We start from the raw sequence: 19,604 nt of genomic DNA, 5'->3' as shown, positions 1-19,604 counted from the left end.
TCCTTTATGGCCGAGAGCTATATCAATGGGGGGGGGAGTTTTTCGTTTTCGAAAACTTGTCTTTTCGTATCCGATTGTTGTATTCTGAAGCTTTAATGCTTTGTCTATCGTTATGAGTTGTATTGTGATCAAACTAATCGATTTTGTTTGGATTCTGCTTTGTTTTTATCTGAGGTTCAGTTGAAGGAACTTTGGGATCTTCAGAGCATTTGAGTGAAGGAACCTTTGATCGCGAGACTGGAACAGCTCGAGGTTAGGGCAACTTACTTATTAGCTATGACTGTATGATAGGCGTCGAGAAATTCGACTTATGCTTTGTGTTGATATTGATTATGATGATGAACTGATGTTATGATGTTGTCTATAACTTATGATGTTGAGAGGTTGTTGAATGGTGCGTTCTGACGCGACTTCGGAGTGGGGATTCATTGATCTGGTGATCTTTGATATTTCGGGTTGGATGAACAACCCTAGGCAAGTTCAAACTTGAGTTTTGAGACTTAGCCATTTGTTCGTATACTTAGACTTTCCCCGGAAATTTCTTGTGGGTGGTTTGTTTCGGAAAACCTAAAATGAATAGAATTTTGAAAACTGGAGACATTGGGAGACCTAGACTTTGAGAAATAAACTCATAACCTGATTAATTCAATTCGAAACATTTTTATTAACGAATAAGCATAGGAGAACGAAAGGGGGAAAATAATTGCGAAGAACGGGGAAAAGTCGACTTTTGTTGTGGGTTTTGGAATTGGGGAAAGTCACTGATGTAACACCCCGATTTCGGTGACGTCACTTTAGTAACCAAAAGTAAACTTAATGCGGAAAAACGTGAATATTTTTTTTTCGATAATAACTAAGACAAGACTGAATTAAATCAAACCCAAAAGCGACAAGCAACAGAACTAATGTACAATATATAATACAGCCCCCGCTGTAAGTAACAACCTCGTCACGAGTAACCTCCAGTGACGGAAAGAAAAGTGTAGCGCCCGAAGGCAATATGTACAGACTGAAAGTAAAGGTGAAGTGTCCGCAACACCATCCCTCAAAACTGAGAATCAGCTGGCCCATCGGCCTGAAGCAAGACCTCCTAAGTCCAACCAACTCTCTGTGATTCCTGTAAAGAAACCACACAAAAAGCTATAGGTGGGAAACTACCCTGTCCCAAAAGAAACAAATGATGTTCAGAGCTAAGACTCTACTCCTACACTAATCCCATCTTGAGGAGCTCACACCAGCACTAAAACCTACATGCTAGCATGATCGTCGTCCGAATTCGAAATCCAGAACGACCTAGTCTATGTACACCATCCGTCATCCTCACGCTACCGCTACGTGCTCCTGTTCCAGCATCCCAACCTAGTTCCCCCCGAAGGGTGAACCATCATGAACTAGCCCGCCAAAGACATCTGACAATGGGCGTTTGTCCGCCAAAGCACACACAGAAGACGCGAGGGTCAACTCCAAAGAATTATATAAATAATACCACCGATAGATACAGATAAGGAAATAGCCACTTAGGCTTATAGCTAGGGATAACATCCTAGGGTTGCATATTTCTCAATGAACATAAACGACAGTAAATCACAGTTAACATGCCTCAAATAGAACTAACAAGTATCACACACACTCATCAACTAAGTCAGTATGCATGTTGCATGAAATGATATGCAGGTTAACCCAGTCAACCAATATGCAATCCGGAAACGGATGGACATCAAACGGATCAATCCTAGCACCAGCAACGGTGGGACCATTTCTGCCCGCGTGCCTCTTACACCAAACAAAGGTATGGACAACAACGAGTCAATCCTAGCACCAGCAACGGTGGGACCATTTCCGCTCGCGTGCCTCTGGGATGGACGTCAACGGGTCAATCCTAGCACCAGCAACGGTGGGACCATTTCTGCCCGCGTGTCTCTTACACCAAACCAAGGTAGCCAGATCAGCAGTAAACCCGTAGGTCTGCCATTTCGGTCTGCTACAAGAGTCGTCTACAAACGCTCTTACACGGCATTCCGGGTCTTATGACCATTTTGGAAACCGACGAGGTCCAGAGTACGTCCTGTGTTAATACCTCATTAATGTTGCATGAATGCAGGATGATTAGTCAAACAACGTCTCCGAATCTCACACGACACGTCGCCACGTGTTCTAGCTAAATTAATGTCTCTAAAAACTTACCCTAAGGTAACAGTCGATTCTGCGACAAAAGACATTTCTTCACAACAACACATAACTCATGATGATCTCCAAATCATCCGACTCATCTCAATCCGATGGTCAAAACTGCTCAACGAGCACAGAGCATCACATACTCGGAAACTATCAATTTTCCGGACTTATCCCCAGGATAGTCCAACAACACAGCTGCTCCAACAGCACAAGAGTATCTCGCATTCACAAGGTCTCACGCCTCAGTGAAGCTTCATGCTGTTCACGAGGTCTCACGCCTCAGTGAAGATCCATGCTTTCCACAAGGTCTCACGCCTCAGTTGAGTATCACGTATTCACAAGGTCTCACGCCTCAGTGAAGCTTCTCGGCTCATCCCTTGGATGGCTAAACAAACTGCTCAACGAGCGAAGGAGTATCAACATACTCAGAACTTACCAATCTCCTCAACACTTGGATCCGACGACACTTCTCGTTTTCCAAAACTAAGATTCGACTCCTAAGCTTCCTTCGAGATTATTATCATTACTTAAAGATTTAGAGGTTGTTTAAGGTCTTATGAGTTTTCTTCACAAAATAATATCCTTTTAACCTTATCGCAATTCTTATAAGTTCTCGGGATCTCCAAATCCCTAAATGACTCCAGAGAATGTCTCGATCCATAAAACACCATAACAAGGCCCGAATCTCATTCGTCCTATCAAACTTTCTCAAAACTCTCAAAATAAAATCGGCATGACCTGCCCGCTATTCTCACTTTTCAGAAACACATATATCCTTGCAAAAGCATAATTAAATCAGCACAATCAACCAACATGTCATATATCAACATATTCTAGAATAATCACATAGCACTTAGCATATAAAGCATGCACCACACATCCTAGATTACCCACATAGCACATAGCATGTAAGTCAATCTCAAAAGCATTCAGTAGATGAATCATCTACATTGTCAGCCGAAGCCTCAGAAAACATTTTTCCAATCAAACACAAACAAGTGCATAAACAGTAAACAATGTCGAAAGCATCGACCCTAAGCATTAACTAGAGATTCAGTGAGAAGCCCTCACCTGTAGATTCTCCAGGACGATCTCCTAACACTTGTTCACAATCAAAGGCTTGCTCCTCTGGGAATTCCTCAAAATCACCTTTAGAGCAAAGCCACAGAAATACTATCAGAATCTATCGGAAACTAAGCTATCAATACGCACTAAGGTTACATGAAGTAATATATACTCCGAGGTACGATAATCTAGCGCGAAAGAACAAGTTTTCGGAAAAGGAAATTTTCCTCCTCCCCCCTAAAAGCTCACGGCCACTTTTGGTAATTGTAAGGTTCGGTTTTTCTTCGATCAATCTCGGTTCCTATGCTATCATTAGCCGTAACTAAGGGTATTCTGAACTCGGAAAAATTATCGGATCAAAAACTGTCGCAGGGGTATTTTGGTCATGATTTTTAACTTAGAATTTTCAAAACTGAAATCCCAAAAATCAAATTTGACAGGGACGTCACCAACGACGTTTATGACAACTAATCCTACTAGCACTAAGCTAAGGCGATAGTTTTCAGCCTAAAGGTTGAAGCTTTACTCCAAAAACTCCAAAAATGGGTATTTAAGGCTAAAATTGATTCCGGCGGAATTCCGGCGACATAACGGAAAATCTATCCCGGCAGAAGTGATCTTGGGCACATAAGGAAGAGGTTTAGAATCAGAAATGAAATATTCAGGATAGTTTTGCAAAAACCTCAAAACTATCAGCTCAGAAAAGTCTACAGAAAAGCTATGGAAAAAGCGATCGGAGGTAAGGATTAGCGACTTTACCTCGAAACCTTGAAGCAGCAACTGATTGATCGACGATCAAGCAAGGATTGAACAAAATCTCTTCCTCCTTCTTCTTCTTCTTGGCCGCGGGTTTGGGTGGGGAAAATGGTGGAAAATTTGTGTTTTTCTTCCTTTCTTGGCTGTATATAGATGTTGGCAAAACGCGGGAAAATGAAAGTTTCGCGAATCTGATTTTTCCGGCGTCATTCTCCATGAATTCTAAGATAGGTTTTGGCGAAAGAATTCCAAAACTAAAATGAGGTCTCCTTGTATTTTTGGCAACTAATGCATAGTCGGTGTAAAACTATTTTACCCGATAAGTTGCTTTTTGCATCGGATGTCGGAATGGAAAACTTCCTTCTGAAGAAAGATTGAGATCATCAAGAGAAATGGGTGTACGCGTGTAGAATCTTCATTTGAAGCTCTGAATAGAAAAAGTCTTCATTGTCGAGAAATTCTAGGGTTTTGAAATACCAGGGTTTCGGTTTCGGCAAACTTCCGATGATTGGAATCGGACGTTCGTAGATCCTAGAGTTTCGCCTCGAAACGATTGTGGTATATGGAAAAAGAGAAGTTCTAACATTTCTCTGAAGATTTTTGGAATTAACTTCCATCGTGCCTAAAAGTGAAAACTAGCTATATACTAGGGTTTCTGACCTAGGTTTAAGCGTATAACGATCGTGCTATAACTTTTATCGACTTCGGTACGACCCTCAGACTTTTCCTGAACTTTCTCCTTCATATATTTTTTTCGTTTGGTAAACTCTAGTTCAGGTTTCCCTTCACGATACATCAACCCTAATCGTGAATAGGATTTTATTCACTTAGCATAGGCTTAAAAACTTGGGTCTTACAACTAAGGTGAGCTACGGTGATGATTGAAAGTCACCGAGTACTCTAGTACTCTTGTTGTTCGAGTTGTGTTGTATTGACCGACACTAACTCTGGGTTTCGGGTGTTGGAGTTGTGTTGTATTGATCGACACTAACTCTGAGTCGTGTTGTATTGACCGACACTGACTCTGGCTTTGATTTTGGGTTTTGTTATTGGAGTTGTGTTGTATTGACCGACACTAACTCCGAGTTGTGTTGTATTGACCGACACTAACTCTTGGGTTTTTGATATTGGGTTTTGAGCTAAACACTTGTGTGGTGAGGACGATTCGATGTTTGGCTAACCATATTGCATCAATCGGGTGAATAACGGGAATGGTTCACCTGTGCATCACATGGTGAATAACGGGAATGGTTCACCAATGCATTAATGATGAATAACGGGAATGGTTCATCATACGGTGAATAACGGGAATGGTTCACCAAGGATGAATAACGGGAATGGTTCATCCATAGTGAAGAACGGGAATGCTTCACTTGTGGCGAACGGGAACGCGTCACAATCCGGATCATATTGATTGCATTTCACGCATACATTCATTCTGACTGGGATTGTGTGCTGTTTGATTTATTGAAGCATTGTTAGAGCCATAACATGCTAGGATTATCTATATGTTTATATAACAACATATATATCTATACCCCATATCACATGTTGAGTGTATATCTACTTTATTCCGTGAGTTGACCCTAGCGCCTTGGCTTTGGTTTCATGTTTGTGTTTGGGCGGTCGGCCTGCTGCCAGATGTCGACGGTGGATTGGGATTCGATGGTCTCTCCCTCGGGGAGGATCAGGTTTGAGTTGGAGGACCGTACTGACGAGCGTGGACGTCTGACGGAGGGAGTTCTACGACGCATGGAGCTGAGCTTCAACTTGCCAACTTCAGTTCGCTGTGGACTCGGTTATGTGAGCAGTACTGGAAGGGTAGGTTTAGGCAGGCGTCATAATTTGTGTAGAGCTCTGATTCGTTTTACTTTTGGGACAGGGTAGGTTCCCGATGCATGGCTTTTCGTGTGGTTCTCTTATTGAGTGATCACAGTGAGTCAGTCGGACTGTAGGAGTCTTTGCTTAGGCCATTTTGAGGCCGACTTTCTCTTAGTGGATTGTACTTATAACTTTCTCACTCAAACTTCTGGGTCTGTATTTATTTGCCTACGGGCACACTACTTTAGAGTCACTGCGAGTGCGTGTGACGTGGGAGTGCAGCTGAGGCTGTACATGTGTATATAATTGTATATTGGTTAGTTAGGGTTGGGTTATGTCTTTATTTTCTATCGCTTTATTTAAAAGGAATTAAACGAAAAAAAAATTACCTGCTTTTCCGCGTAAAGTTTATTTTTGGTTACTAAAGTGACACCCGGAAATCGGGGTGTTACAAAGTACTAGTAATATATATTTAAAATCATTGAATTGTTGTAATTATAAGAATATTTTATATTTAGTTAACGCTATGTACAATAATCAATAAATAAAAATTTATGATTAAAAATTATACTAAAAACAGACAGTTAAAAATTATAATAAAAACGGACACAACATAAGGACGACCAGGAAGTTGTCTTTGGTGTCCTCTGCGTTTAAGGATAAATCCCCTAGGTCTAGGGGGAGACCTAGAAAAGTTGTGAAGATGTGTATGAAGAAGTTTCAAGATGAGATTTCTAGTGGCTTAGATGTAGTAGAAGCCTCAACCCCTTTAGAGGCTCACAGTGGGAATCAACTGATGCTTCTGCCAACGGAGTTTTCGGAACCATTTGGTGTTATGACTAGGGCGAGGAGTACTATATTGATGGGAAAATACTTAGGTATGAGGAATGATTGTGCGGATGAGGTTGCTTTGAACCAAATTGTAACACAAATTGAGGCGTGCAAGCCTCCTTAGGGATGCTGGTGTGGGCTTGGCGTTTCTAATCGGAGCTGGGTGCTTTTCCTTTGGTTCTGTTGTGGCGGGGTGTCCCTTTGCCTTTGAGTTCTCCTAGTCCTCAGCTTTGGTCTTTTTGCTTTTGGGTTGTTTTTTTTTTGTATTGCGTTTTCTTTGTTTTTTGGTTGGATTTGAGGCTCTTGTATGTTGTATAGCTTTATGGTTTGTTACCTTGGGGTCCGTCTTACGCTGTGAGGTGATTAACTTTTTGTTGTTTCTAATCACCCTTGCTTTCTTTGTCTCCCTTTTAGCTTTGTTCCCAAAGCTGTTATTAATACTCTTTTACTTTCGACAAAAAAAAGTGATTATATGTTTTTTTTTTTTTTGGTTAAAAAAAAAGTGATTATATGTTAATTTGTATAAAAAAACTATTTAATTAGAAGAGTTTTTTTTGTCAATAATTAGAAGAGTTGTTTTTGTGGCACAATTGATGGCCCATTAGATTGAGCTTGAAGTAGAGAGAACAAAAAGGGGCCAGCCCATCTTTCTCACCACTACCTATTCCAACCTAGAAAGGGTCCAGCCGTGACACACTCTCTCCTCTCCAAAACACATCAAGCAAAACCCTATCTCTCTTACTCTTCTCCTTCTTCCTCAACCACCGTGCCACCATACTCTGCTTCAGGTTAGCACTGGTTTTTTTCTGCTTGGTTGTGCCTTATTTGGCTCCTCCTAAAAAAGTTAATAATTGATTCTTTTGGTGTTAAGAGTTTTCAAAGCTCCTAATCTCTGTTGGTGTTTATTTTTGCTTTTTTCTTTATGATCGATTTCTATTTGCGTTTTTTACTAACTCCCTATTGCTATTGCTATTGATGACCACTTATTAGAGGCAGAGGAGTTTAATTTTCTTGTTAACTCCAATCTTCATCACTGTCTGTGTTCCTATTTATTTATTTATTTCATGTGCACGTTTGATCGCATTTTTGCTATCTCTTTGTTAAATTGGCTTTCAGTTTTCTTTAGACCGATTTCGATACTTGACATATCTAAAGGGATCAATGTGATAGTATTGTATGATATATAAAGTGTGCTTGTGCCTGTGGTATATATGTCCTTATTCATTTTCTTGCATCTGCCTCTTGAAAAACGAAAAGGATTTGTGAAGCACAATATATTGCAAAAGGCAATTGTTTGTTAATTGGTTTGGTGATTCTTTTATTATTGAAATGATTGGTTTTTGTTATATGCCTCTGCCCAAAATAAACAATGGTTGGTTTGTTCATCTCTGTTTTGATACTCGTTTCCTGTTTCTTTACTCATTCATCACTCACATTTTCAAGGTTTATGTGTGGTTGTGTGTGCATGAACTTAATTAACTATTAGTCTTCTTTTTCGAAAAGATGGAAGTGGGTGTCTTTCAGGATGAATTCTTGTTTCATTCTGACATGAAGAACCCATAAAAAATACTTTTTTAATTTGATTATGTTTCCATCGTACAAAGTTCATATAGCATATGATATGATTGGAAATTTAATATGATGCGTGATTGTGCTTTTGCTTCAGGATACAAGGCCAAGCAGATAGAAAAAGACTAAGATTGTTTTATTAGGAAAAAGGTCCTGAAATTAAGCTTAAGATTGAGATCCGCTTATGGTAAAGCGCTCAGAAAACCCTCGGGAGGTTTTTTTGGAACCACTCCTTCGTTTTCAATGACGGTGGAGGAGTGATTGATTACGGTCAAGATTATAACTTTGTTAATTTTTGAGTTACTGGTTTTTTTTTCACATTTGAGAGAACATGTCCAAGTCTTGCAAAGGGTTGGCCACGGAGCTAGCCAAATGCCTCGGTGAATCTGATTGTGTCAAGGTTGAGAAGAGATCGTACAGGGAGTGCGCTGGAGAGAAGGCTCCATCAATACCCAGTGAGTGTGTGGGACTCAGGGAAACCTATTTCAATTGCAAGAGAGGCCAGGTTGACATGAGAGCTAGGATCCGTGGGAACAAGGGCTATTAATGATGCATTGGAAAACTCTGTAGCTGTGCTGTCCTGTACTGATGCTTTTCATTTTTAGCTAAAGGTGAAGTGAATCCAAGTGAAAAGATGAGGGTGAATCACAGAAATGCAAGGCTTACAGTGCATGAGTGCAGGGATTTTAAAATATTTTAAGTGTTTTGTGAGCTGAGTGAGAGCATGATTCCACTCCTCCTTCCCTGTTTTTTTTCAGCCAATAAATAAGGTTTGTGGAGAATTAATTTTATGTGGTGGAAGGTTTCATTGGTGATCAAATTGGTAGCTTTTAGCTTGCCTTTCAGATAAAATTGGGAAAAACGCCTTTATTGTTGAAGCCTCCTTCATTGCACTTTTCTTATAGGGACATATATATATTACCATATAGATAGCAAATATAGGTAGTATCATTTAATTTTATTGCAGGCAGGTAGAAGAAATGGGCATTTATACTTAAAGAAACAGATGAGGAGAACTCAACTGGTTAGAGAGAAAATGACAGATTAATCTGACTATATATTAAATTTTAATGCTACTACTATAAGGGCTCGTTTGTTGGATAGGATATGATAGGATATGATATGTGAACAGGATATCAACAGGATAGGATAAGAGCAGGATAGACTCTTATCATATCCTGTGTTTGAGGTGCACATGATAATGACAGGATATGATAAGGAAAAATGTATCAGATTTATATTTGAATAAAAAATACATTTAAAATTGATCATTCTATTAAATTTAATTTCTTTACATTTTCATGAATGAGTCTATATTTTAAAATAAATAAAATTAATTTAAATTTTATTAATTAGCCTATTTTATTATTTTGAAGATACCATATATTTTAAATAAAATTATGCAGTTAACCGATTGGTTTTCACTTAGTTGTGACACATGATAATTAACAATAAAAGTTAACTAAATTAAGAATATTATTATTTCAAAAGTAATTTATATTTGAATTATAAATTATTATATAAGTAGATAAGTAGTTTTAAATAATAGGAGATGAAAATAAAAAATTAATTTATTACTATTAAAAAATCAATATTTGTAATCAATGTTTTTCACTTAGTTGTGACACGTGATAAACAATAAAAATTAACTAAATTAAAAATATTATTATTTCAAAAATACTTTATATTTAAATTATTATATAAGTAGATAAATAATTTTTAAATAATAGGAAATGAAAATATTAAATTAGTCTATTATTATTAATAAATCAATATTTGTAAGTGAGTAGTCTATTTTTACTATTTATGAATAATAATTTTATTTATTTTTTATTTTAGTTAAATTAATATTTTTATATTTATTAATTAATATTAGTATAAATTATAAATTATATAATATTAAAATAAATTAATTTGGAGTTAGGATACTGAAAGAAAATACATAACTGGTATCCTATCCTGCTCTATCCTAGCTCCCCCCTCAGGATAACTTTTACACATGATTGACAGGATATGATAGAAGACAGGATAGTGTTATCATATCCTGCTGGTGCAACAAACAACAGATAACAACAGGATATGATTATTATCCTGTCCTATCCTATCCTATCCTGGTCACCAAACGGGCCCTAAAACACCTACTAACCTAACCTGACCATTAGTTTGAGAATACCATATCTCAGGCAGCTGCCATTTAATTTGAAGTTTAAAAGCAACAGTTGACCATGTGGTATTATTGTTAAATCAAATTAGAAAAAGCAAGGAATTCACTGAATTTGACAGAAAAAGCAAGGAATTCAGGTAAAATAGAAGAAAGATATTGGTAACAAATTCATAGTTTAATTTGACATTTACTTTTTTTCTCTCTCTCAATGGTCACTATAATGAAGTGAAGCAGAGAAAAAGAAAAAAAGTTAAAGGTTAGAGACAACATAAGTTAAGGCTTATGATGAGATATATACAAGGAAGTCCTTTAGATCATAGATCCACCGGAAAATGTATGTTTGATGAGATATATACAAGCTCACCGGCATCTAGAAGCTTTGTTTGATGGATTCTTATACCCAGTCAGGAGGTAGACACAAATTATGATTATCAATTTCAGCAAGTCTTGATGACTGGCATAAGGGCCGCATACAACAATCGATACACTCCTTAAAAACCACTAGCGCTGATGATACAGACTGACAGAATGCTTAATAAGACCAGGTCACTGGTCTAGAGTTCTCGAGAATGACTAGGGACCAACCGTCAAATCCAGGATTTAGAAAGCAAACATTAACAGATGGATAAGAGCAATCATGATATAGACATAGTGCACATGTTAACTCAACAAATTGACACCATCCTAACTCTCATGATTGTAAGCAACAATGTCTTGGGCATGATGGTCGCGCAACAATTCAGAAAACTTAACAAGGTGTTAGTCGACGATCCTAATCAACCAGCTGATGCACAAGGAAATATTGGTGTCGAGAAGGCTTAGCCGAATTATCCACCATTCTTGTTCGTCCAAGTCGACATGCTTTGACGAGGTGAAGCTGGCCCATGGGTAACGTAGCTTATCAAAGGTTTTGGGATAACTTGGCCAACATCAACCTAGTATGCAAGCGCTTCCACACCACTGCAACAGTTGAAAAGTGTAACCATATAAACGAAAAAATATTTCCTAAAATTTACACAACAGTTTCCGATCGTCTCATGTTTTAGTGTTACCTATTCCCTTTGATAACAATTTTCGTACTCTATGGTAACACGGGGAGAAAATGTAACTGATTGTGAGAAAAAGACAACAATTATGACGTAATTACTGAACTCTATTATTAGCTATAGAACATTTATTTAGTATTTTAAAAAAATGTGTTACCTAAAACGGAAACACACACGGGAACTTATGTCAGATAAATGTTTAGGAAACATTTTTTTTATCTGTTACATAAACCCTTGTTGCTAAAAGGAAAAAACTGGTGTAGTGACTCACTCGATTAAACGATGTGTCAGAAAATCCAATGGTTCCTCTCCTCCTAGCACAAGCATTAGCCTCGAGGTGGAGCATTCACCAAGCAAAAGAACTAGGAACTGATAGTGTGGTGTTTGAATCAAACTCTCTTCCGGTGATTAAAGCTCTGAGATCTGAATCAAGTGTATGGACTATTCATAATATCATTCAAGATTGTATAGTTCTAGCTAGTAGTGTCCCTGCTATTTCTTTCTCCCATGTAAAATGCAAGGCTAATACCCCGGCTCATAAGCTAGCTTCTTTAGCATGTAAGTTTCAAGATCATATATGGTGGGATTGCCTCCAACTGAAATTGAACATGATCTATTTATTGATGTTGCTTTATCCTAATCAAATGATCCTTGAATTTCGAAAAGAAAAAAAAAGGCAACATTTGATACAATATTTGGCCCACACACAGAAATATGGGCTTTCCTAATTGTACCTAAAATCCAATTAACTTAAAGTATTTTTCTTTTTTTTTTAACAAAAAAAGTATTTTTCTTTTCTGGTTAGAAGTTAATTGACTCTATGTTCATTTGGATTTTAGGGGCTTTTGTTGGGCTCTAGGGTTTTTACACCATGTTTTAGTTGTTTGTTTCAGCTGAGTGTACATGTTTGCTCTTAATTTTCTTATGTATTTATGCATTGTTGATAACACGTTTAGAGAGTTTTCTCGCATGTTATAAGTGCCGTTTGGCAAACCTTTAAGTTTTAATTCCATACATTCTAGACAAAAAAAAAAAAAGTCTACATAAAAAATATAATCATCTATCATTGTCTACACAGATATAAGGGGATCGGATCATAGTCTTTCATCACTCGCCCAAAAAAGAGGGAGGGGGTCTCATATTAACTCATAGTCTATCCATTGCACATTACTACGTACGTTGATTACGTTGGCCATTCACAACTCACGTGCCCACTAAACCTCAAAGGCGGTCTTGGTCAATGGTCAAGATTCACTAATATCATAATCATATAGTTAGAGGAATTGGACACGAATCAACACTCTTGTCATTTGTCTACAACTCAGCAAACATCCAAAACTTCCCGTGCAAATTACACCAACCCAAACCAACCGCCACACCCTCCACACGGGCGCAAAGTCCCCAGTTTTAAGGCCAATTTCAATTTTTAGATACTCAAAATTAGGTTATTGTCCCTAAAAGATAGTTCAAGTGGTAAGAGCTAGGAACATAAGGTTGGGTGGGGTGAAGGGTGAAGGGTCCCGGGTTCGAATCCGGAGGATGAATTAATTTACTAACATTTCTAATAACTAACATTTGCCTATAAAAAAAACTCAAAATTAGGTTATTTATTTATTTATTTATTTATTTACAGAAATGAAATATTAATAAAAGAGAAAACACATCAACAGGACATGATTAGTATGCTGCTAGTTTTTACTGTTAAGTTAATTTTTTTTAAAGCAAGTTAAAATTATTTAGTTAATAATAAATTTAATTAAAAAATAAACTGATTTAAAAAAGGTGAACATATTGGATTTACTCATATAAAATAATTAAATTTTCATTTTCACTTACTACTACTTAGTCAACATTATTTTTCGTCCTTTATATTATAATAAAAATACACAAAATAATTCTTCACTAATAATAAAATAGGCTACTCACATATATATAAATATTAATTTTTAATAGTAAATATAGACTAACTTATATTATCATATGATATTATTTAAAATTATTCCTACTTATGTAATTATAATTAATAATTTAAATATGATTATTTTTGAAAGAATAATATCTTTTAATAATTTTTTTAAAATTTGATTAATTTTTATCATTTCTCACATTACCCCTACTAAGTTAAAACCCATTGGTTACATGTATAATAATTATAATTTTATTTAAAATATCTCCCTTTAAAAAATTAAAATAGCCGAATTAATAAAAAATAATTTAATTTTAGTTAATATTAAAACATAAGCTCATTTATAAAAATGTAAAAAGTTAAATTTAATAGAATAATCACTTCTTAAAATAACTGCTTAGAAAATTAAATTTTAAAGAATATTATGTATTTTTTATTTTAAAGGAAAATTTGATACATTTTCATTGTTCTATCATATCCTATCGATATCATGTCCACCTCAGACGCATGATAGGATAAGAGTTTATCTTTATCCTGCTCTTATCATATTTTGTCCTTATCCAATCATTTATCATATCCTGCTCTTATCTTATCCTGACTACAAAACGGGCCCCAAACACACATACTTCCTACTTCCTTCCCTAACTCTCTCTTCTCCATCTCTCTACCAAAACTTCCCACTGCCAAACAAAGCCTTAGAGAACTAGTTGTGACTCTTGTATAAAAAATATTCTTTAGCGAGTCTCCTATCTTTAAGTGTGTAGATTATAAGAGGAGGTATTTGTGTCACGAGTTGTGGGATAAAAAACTAAGTATTATGTTGTGGAAGACAGGGGAGCCTATAGGTCGAGGAACAAGACACCAAGAGATATCAGCGCCACATTTTAACTCAAAATCTTAAGACATTAGGTTTGTGAGTCACATTTCTTATAAAGTCTTCTCCTCACCCATACTTAACTAATGTGGGACTCCAACATCCACCATTGTACCGTAGTTCGCTGCTCAACGGATCCCACCACCTAGCCACACTACTAGGAAGACTTTCGACACAAAGAGTCATTATCATGGTCCCATGAACCATCGGCTCTGATACCACTTGTTGGGGGAGATAGGGGAATCTATGGACCGAGGAGTAAGACACCAAAAGACATCGACGCCACATCTTAACCTAAAACTTTAAGACATTAGGTTTATGTGTCACATCTCTTATAAAGTCTTCTCCTCACCCATACTTAACCAATGTGGAACTCCAACTCCGCACTTAAATTCTCAACAGATTAACATCAGAATGTGATTAAAAAAAAGGGTTTTAATTTCTCACCTTATTTTCTCCTTGTACCATCTATTTCCGGAAGTGGGTATAAATAGAATATCGACCAAGCATTTAAAAAGAAAAAATAGGAATAAGGAAAGTGTTGAACTTTATATAAAATTGAAAAGCAAGTTGGGTATATAAGAACAGATTTGCGGCGCCAATTCATTCCAGCTTTAAATAATCTCGAGGTTATTGGCAACACTAATTCTTATCTTCCAAACTCTTCATCTCGGTAATGCGTATCTTGTCTTCTTCCCTTCACTCATTTATTGAATGTTCCCTCCGACCTTAACTTAATGTGAGACCCCTTAACTTCACACACCGCCATTGCACCACTTTCACATATATAAACACAACCTTAACTCATCTCACGTATCCACTTAACACATTCTCCCATTCTCGTAATCCCATTCTTAATTTTTCCTATACCTCTTCACTCTCAAGAAAACAGCTCTGGCTAGGAACACTTCCAAACAAGCCATGATGGTGATCAGTGAAGAAATCGATCCTTACGCGCGAGGAGGAGACACCGATGAGGACACAGAAGCCGAAAGCATCGACTACGACCAGCTGAAAAAGCGCATGTGGAAGGACAGGATCCTACTACAGAAGATGAAGGAAAAACGAGACCAAGATGAGACAGAGCAGCAAGCAAAACAAGAAGCATCGATAAAGAAGAAGATGTCAAGAGCACAAGATTCAGTGCTCAAGTACATGGTGAAGATCATGGAGGTATGCAACGCTCAAGGCTTTGTTTATGGGATCATACCAGAAAAAGGGAAACCAGTGTCAGGTTCTTCAGAGAGCCTTAGGGGGTGGTGGAAAGAGCAAATCCGGTTTGACCAAAATGCTCCCCAAGCTTTGTCCAAGTACTTACCACTCCTTGAAAATAGTGACAACATGGATCTTTCTTCCTACATACACCTCCTTCAGGACATGCAAGATTCAACTTTAGGCTCTTTGCTTTCTGCTCTCATGCAACACTGCATCCCTCCCCAGAGGAGGTTCCCTCTGGAGAGGGGTGTCTCACCCCCTTGGTGGCCCACAGGGATTGAGATGTGGTGGGGTGAGCAAGGCCTCCTGGCCCAAGAACAAGGCCCACCTCCTTACAAAAAGCCCCATGACTTGAAAAAGGCTTGGAAAGTTTCTGTCCTGGCTGCTGTTATCAAACACATGTCTCCTGATTTGGATAGATTGAGGAGGTTGGTGACTCAGTCTAAGACGTTGCAAGATAAGATGACAGCCAGGGATAGTGCAACCTGGTCCAGAGTGATGAACCAAGAAGAGGCTTTGATGAGACTAACCAACAAGTGCCTAAAGATAACAGATGAGGATGAAAAAAACCAGGAGGAGGGTGAAAGCTCTGGCTCTACTGATCTTGGTTTAGATGATGGATTGATTTTGGGAAGCAAACATGAGAAGAGGCAGTGGGTGTTTGAATTTGGTGAAGCTTCTGGTGGTGATAATATATATGCTTGTCACAACGTAGAGTGTCCACAAAGTGAATTGACCCTTGGATTTGTGGATAGGAACTCGAGGATAGATCATGAATCACACTGTGATTACCGCAATGATGCACGATTACTCGCAAATTTAGATGATTGGATGAATATGGAGATTGTGGGGGATGAACAAAATGATGTAGGTGAGAATCTGAATTCTGCGGGAGAGATTGATCAAGGTGGGGCATTAATTGAATGCAACACAAGAAACTGGCTGGATTGCTTTGAGGATCATGAATTGCAAGAGGCTCTGGAATTGGTCCAACGTAGTGTGGATTCGACTCAAAATCCAGCGCATAGCTCACAAGGCTCAGAGGAAGAACCCTCAATTTGGGATTTCGCATACAATCCGGTGCAAGATAACGTGTTCGACACGCAATAGTATCTTATCACACACTAGATTAGTTAGTCTAGATTATGGTGTTTTAATGCTTTTGGTTTATCTTTAGCAAACTAGCTAGCATATTTTTAATGATCTGACTATCATGATATAGTTTTACTAATAGTAAGAGTCATGTAATAATACACTCATGTTATTTTTAGTGATCTTACTATCATGATTTAGTTTTACTAATAGTAAGAGTCATGCATTAATACACTCCTGTTGGGTGTTTCTTTCTTCAACCGAGAGTCTGAATTACCAATCATGTTAACTTACATATAGGGTAGAAAAGTTCCCTCTATCGTTGAACTCTCACAAATCCTTTGACTATTTTCACACCTTCTTTGTTTTACTCATGTTCACCTTCCTTTCTCCCCTTGTTCCTCTTTTTCCAGTTTCTATTGGAATTGTCTAATTGCCTAAATCACGTACAAGGGGGATTTAACCTCATCCGAATGAACTAATAGGAGTTCTATACAAAAATAAAGTTATGATATTCCTTTCTCACTTATCTTAAATTGCATGCGTCAACCTAGAATGGGATAAATTAGACAACTTATTTTCTATTACATCTGATATAATTACACTTTGACCGGTCACCAACTCGATAGGGTACTAAATTAATGAGTTAGTAGTTAAATCAATATATCACTAGTTGAACGGGAAAATATTAAATTGTTGTATCATAAAATAAAATAATGTACATTAGTAATTTCCTGTCGAAGTTTAGTGGTTTGAGTCTTTTGAGGTAAGTCAAGGCACTCATTCTTACCAATATTCTTCGAATTCTGGAAGGGAAATTTGAAGAAATTTTCTAACTTACTAATAACTAACCACTAATATTTGCCTATAAAAAAAATTCTTTTGCTGACTTTTACAATTTTGGTTTTCGTTTGTTATACATATACAAACTGGTACTAAATTATTAACATTATCTCAAGCATCTTTTATTATCGTGAATAAATTAAGAATCATAAAAATTGTCTTACATGTCTATATATTTTTTTTAACAAAATGCAAAAAATAGAATAAAGTTATATTCACACCTGTTAAATAGATGTAAGAGGTGGAGAAAAGAGAGAGATATGAAAAAAAGAAGAGAGAGTAAGAGGTGTGATATGTGATTTGATTGAAAAAGAATAAATAGATAGAGGGAAAGTAAAGGTGAAAATGAGGTGAGAGGTGTGAACGTATCATAACTCAAAAAAATAACATTAAAAGAAGCACATGCAGGGCACCCCATATATCAAACAAGGTCCCACTTGACATCATTCACCCCATCATATTTTCAAGGGAGCATGCATTACACCCATCAGTACAAACAGCAACCATGACAACGAAGCAGACATAGTAGCGCCAATATGCCTCATTTCACAGCATCAACACACACCATTAAGCAGAATACATGCCTATAAATATTACTCCTATATGGGAACATGAGCTAAAGCAAGAAAGCATGAAGAAAAGAGAATAAAATTCTTGCCACATTCTTATTCATTAAATGCATTCATCTTGTTAACCCAAAAATGAAAAAACCAAAAAATTGCCTTCATCACTAAGATCTTTTCAATATGTGTCAAACTACTTCATTAAATAACCTACGATGTAATGCTACCATGAAGACAGCAAAAGAAGATTTTTTCAGCAAGTCAAGAATTTAATATGCTATGATTATTCTTTCCATTTCAAAAAAATATGATTATTCTTTCATTGCCTCTTCTTGGTACCTTACTTTTATGCAATATTTTCTTGTATGGCTTAATAGTTAATAGACTCGCCGAAGATGAAAACACTTAAATCATTGTTTTTACCTACTGCTCCAGAGAGATTCAATGTTTAACTTGTAAACACTTCATTTATTTAGTTGTTGTAGTTTCCTAAAGAGGTAAGTACTAAATAATAGGAGTAGTTGTGAAGTGTGAGTTTGAAGATGCTTGAATAAAAAAATATTTATAAGGGATATTTCCCATTAAATACTTTTTTTTAGTTATAAAATCTTAGCTGGTTGCTAAGGACTAGACTAAGCTCTACTTTGGAGTGTGATAGGAACTGGATATGGTTGCTGAGTAATTGGAGAGACTCAGCCACTCTCCCTAAGTCCCAAACCCCAAATGATCCAAAAGATACCAATTCTTACCCTAAACTCACTATTTATAGGCAACACGCCTCACACTAACCAACCCACTAATTAACCAACTTCACTAATTGACCACAGGGCCGTCTCAACCCTTAGGCCAGTAAAGCCCTTGCTTTAGGCTCCAATATTTTTTAGGCCTCAATTTTTTTTTTTAAAAAACTAGTATATATTTCAAAGAAAATTATCCAAGAATAGACCAATTAAATAACATATTGAGTGCCTAAAAGAATGAATCTATTAAGTGCAACATTTATTTTTAATGAAATTCAATTTATTGTGTATTTTGAATTGATAAAAAACAAAGGAGGAGTGTGACTTTTCATTTGATCTCTTTGAATTCTTCTTCTTCTACCCTCTCCAATTCTTCCTCTACCTCTTGTATAATGATATTTTTGGATTTCTTTTCAACATTGAGAAAATAAGGTCTTTTTTTTTGAACTCGAAAATAAGGTCATTTGATAATTAAAAGTTAAAAGAATATTGTCTTAATCTTGATCTTTCATTAAAACATAATGAAAACTCAGATATTGATGGATTGAATTTATTTACAGAATTAAACATCTTAAAAGAAATTATACATGTAGAAATGATACACCAATTGACATACTTAATTATGTAAAAATAATTGATTCTTTCCCAAATGCATATATTGCTTATAGAATAATGTTAACGATTCCTGTAAGTGTTTCATCTGCGGAACATAATTTTTCAAAATTAAAATTAATAAAATCATATCTAAGATAAAAAATGTCTCAACAAAGATTAAATGGGTTGGTTTTATTATCTATTGAATTTTTTTATAAAAGAAATCAATTATGATAATTTAATAAACGATTTTGCATCTCAAAAAGCCCGAAAAATAAATTTTATTTAAATTATTTATATAAAGAATAATTTTATAAAGGCCTCATTCTTAGAGTTCGCTTTATGCCTCA

At 36.5% G+C, this 19,604-nt stretch overlaps 2 protein-coding genes across 2 annotated transcripts; both read left to right on the top strand.

Moving 5' to 3' along the window:
* Positions 1-7,288: 7,288 nt before the first annotated feature.
* LOC130726509 (mitochondrial protein pet191 homolog) lies at positions 7,289-9,037 on the top strand. Its single transcript, XM_057577788.1, has 2 exons — positions 7,289-7,436; positions 8,315-9,037. Exon 2 carries the CDS (start codon positions 8,549-8,551, stop codon positions 8,762-8,764), a length of 216 nt encoding a protein of 71 aa, XP_057433771.1. The 5' UTR covers positions 7,289-7,436; positions 8,315-8,548; the 3' UTR covers positions 8,765-9,037.
* A 6,091-nt stretch (positions 9,038-15,128) lies between these two features.
* LOC130725020 (putative ETHYLENE INSENSITIVE 3-like 4 protein) lies at positions 15,129-16,532 on the top strand. The gene has a single exon (XM_057576283.1). The coding sequence runs from the start codon at positions 15,129-15,131 to the stop codon at positions 16,530-16,532; it is 1,404 nt and encodes a 467-aa protein (XP_057432266.1).
* Positions 16,533-19,604: the final 3,072 nt, after the last annotated feature.

The sequence above is a fragment of the Lotus japonicus genome, chromosome 6 (assembly GCF_012489685.1).
Source record: "Lotus japonicus ecotype B-129 chromosome 6, LjGifu_v1.2".
Taxonomy (NCBI): domain Eukaryota; kingdom Viridiplantae; phylum Streptophyta; class Magnoliopsida; order Fabales; family Fabaceae; genus Lotus; species Lotus japonicus.
The sequence above is the reverse complement of the archived record's forward strand: the minus strand, read 5'-3'. Positions and strand labels throughout refer to the sequence as shown.

Coding starts and splice junctions, on each gene's coding strand:
- LOC130726509 (XM_057577788.1), top strand. CDS start 8,549: ATGTCCAAGTCTTGCAAAGGGTTGGCCACGGAGCTAGCCAAATGCCTC.
- LOC130725020 (XM_057576283.1), top strand. CDS start 15,129: ATGATGGTGATCAGTGAAGAAATCGATCCTTACGCGCGAGGAGGAGAC.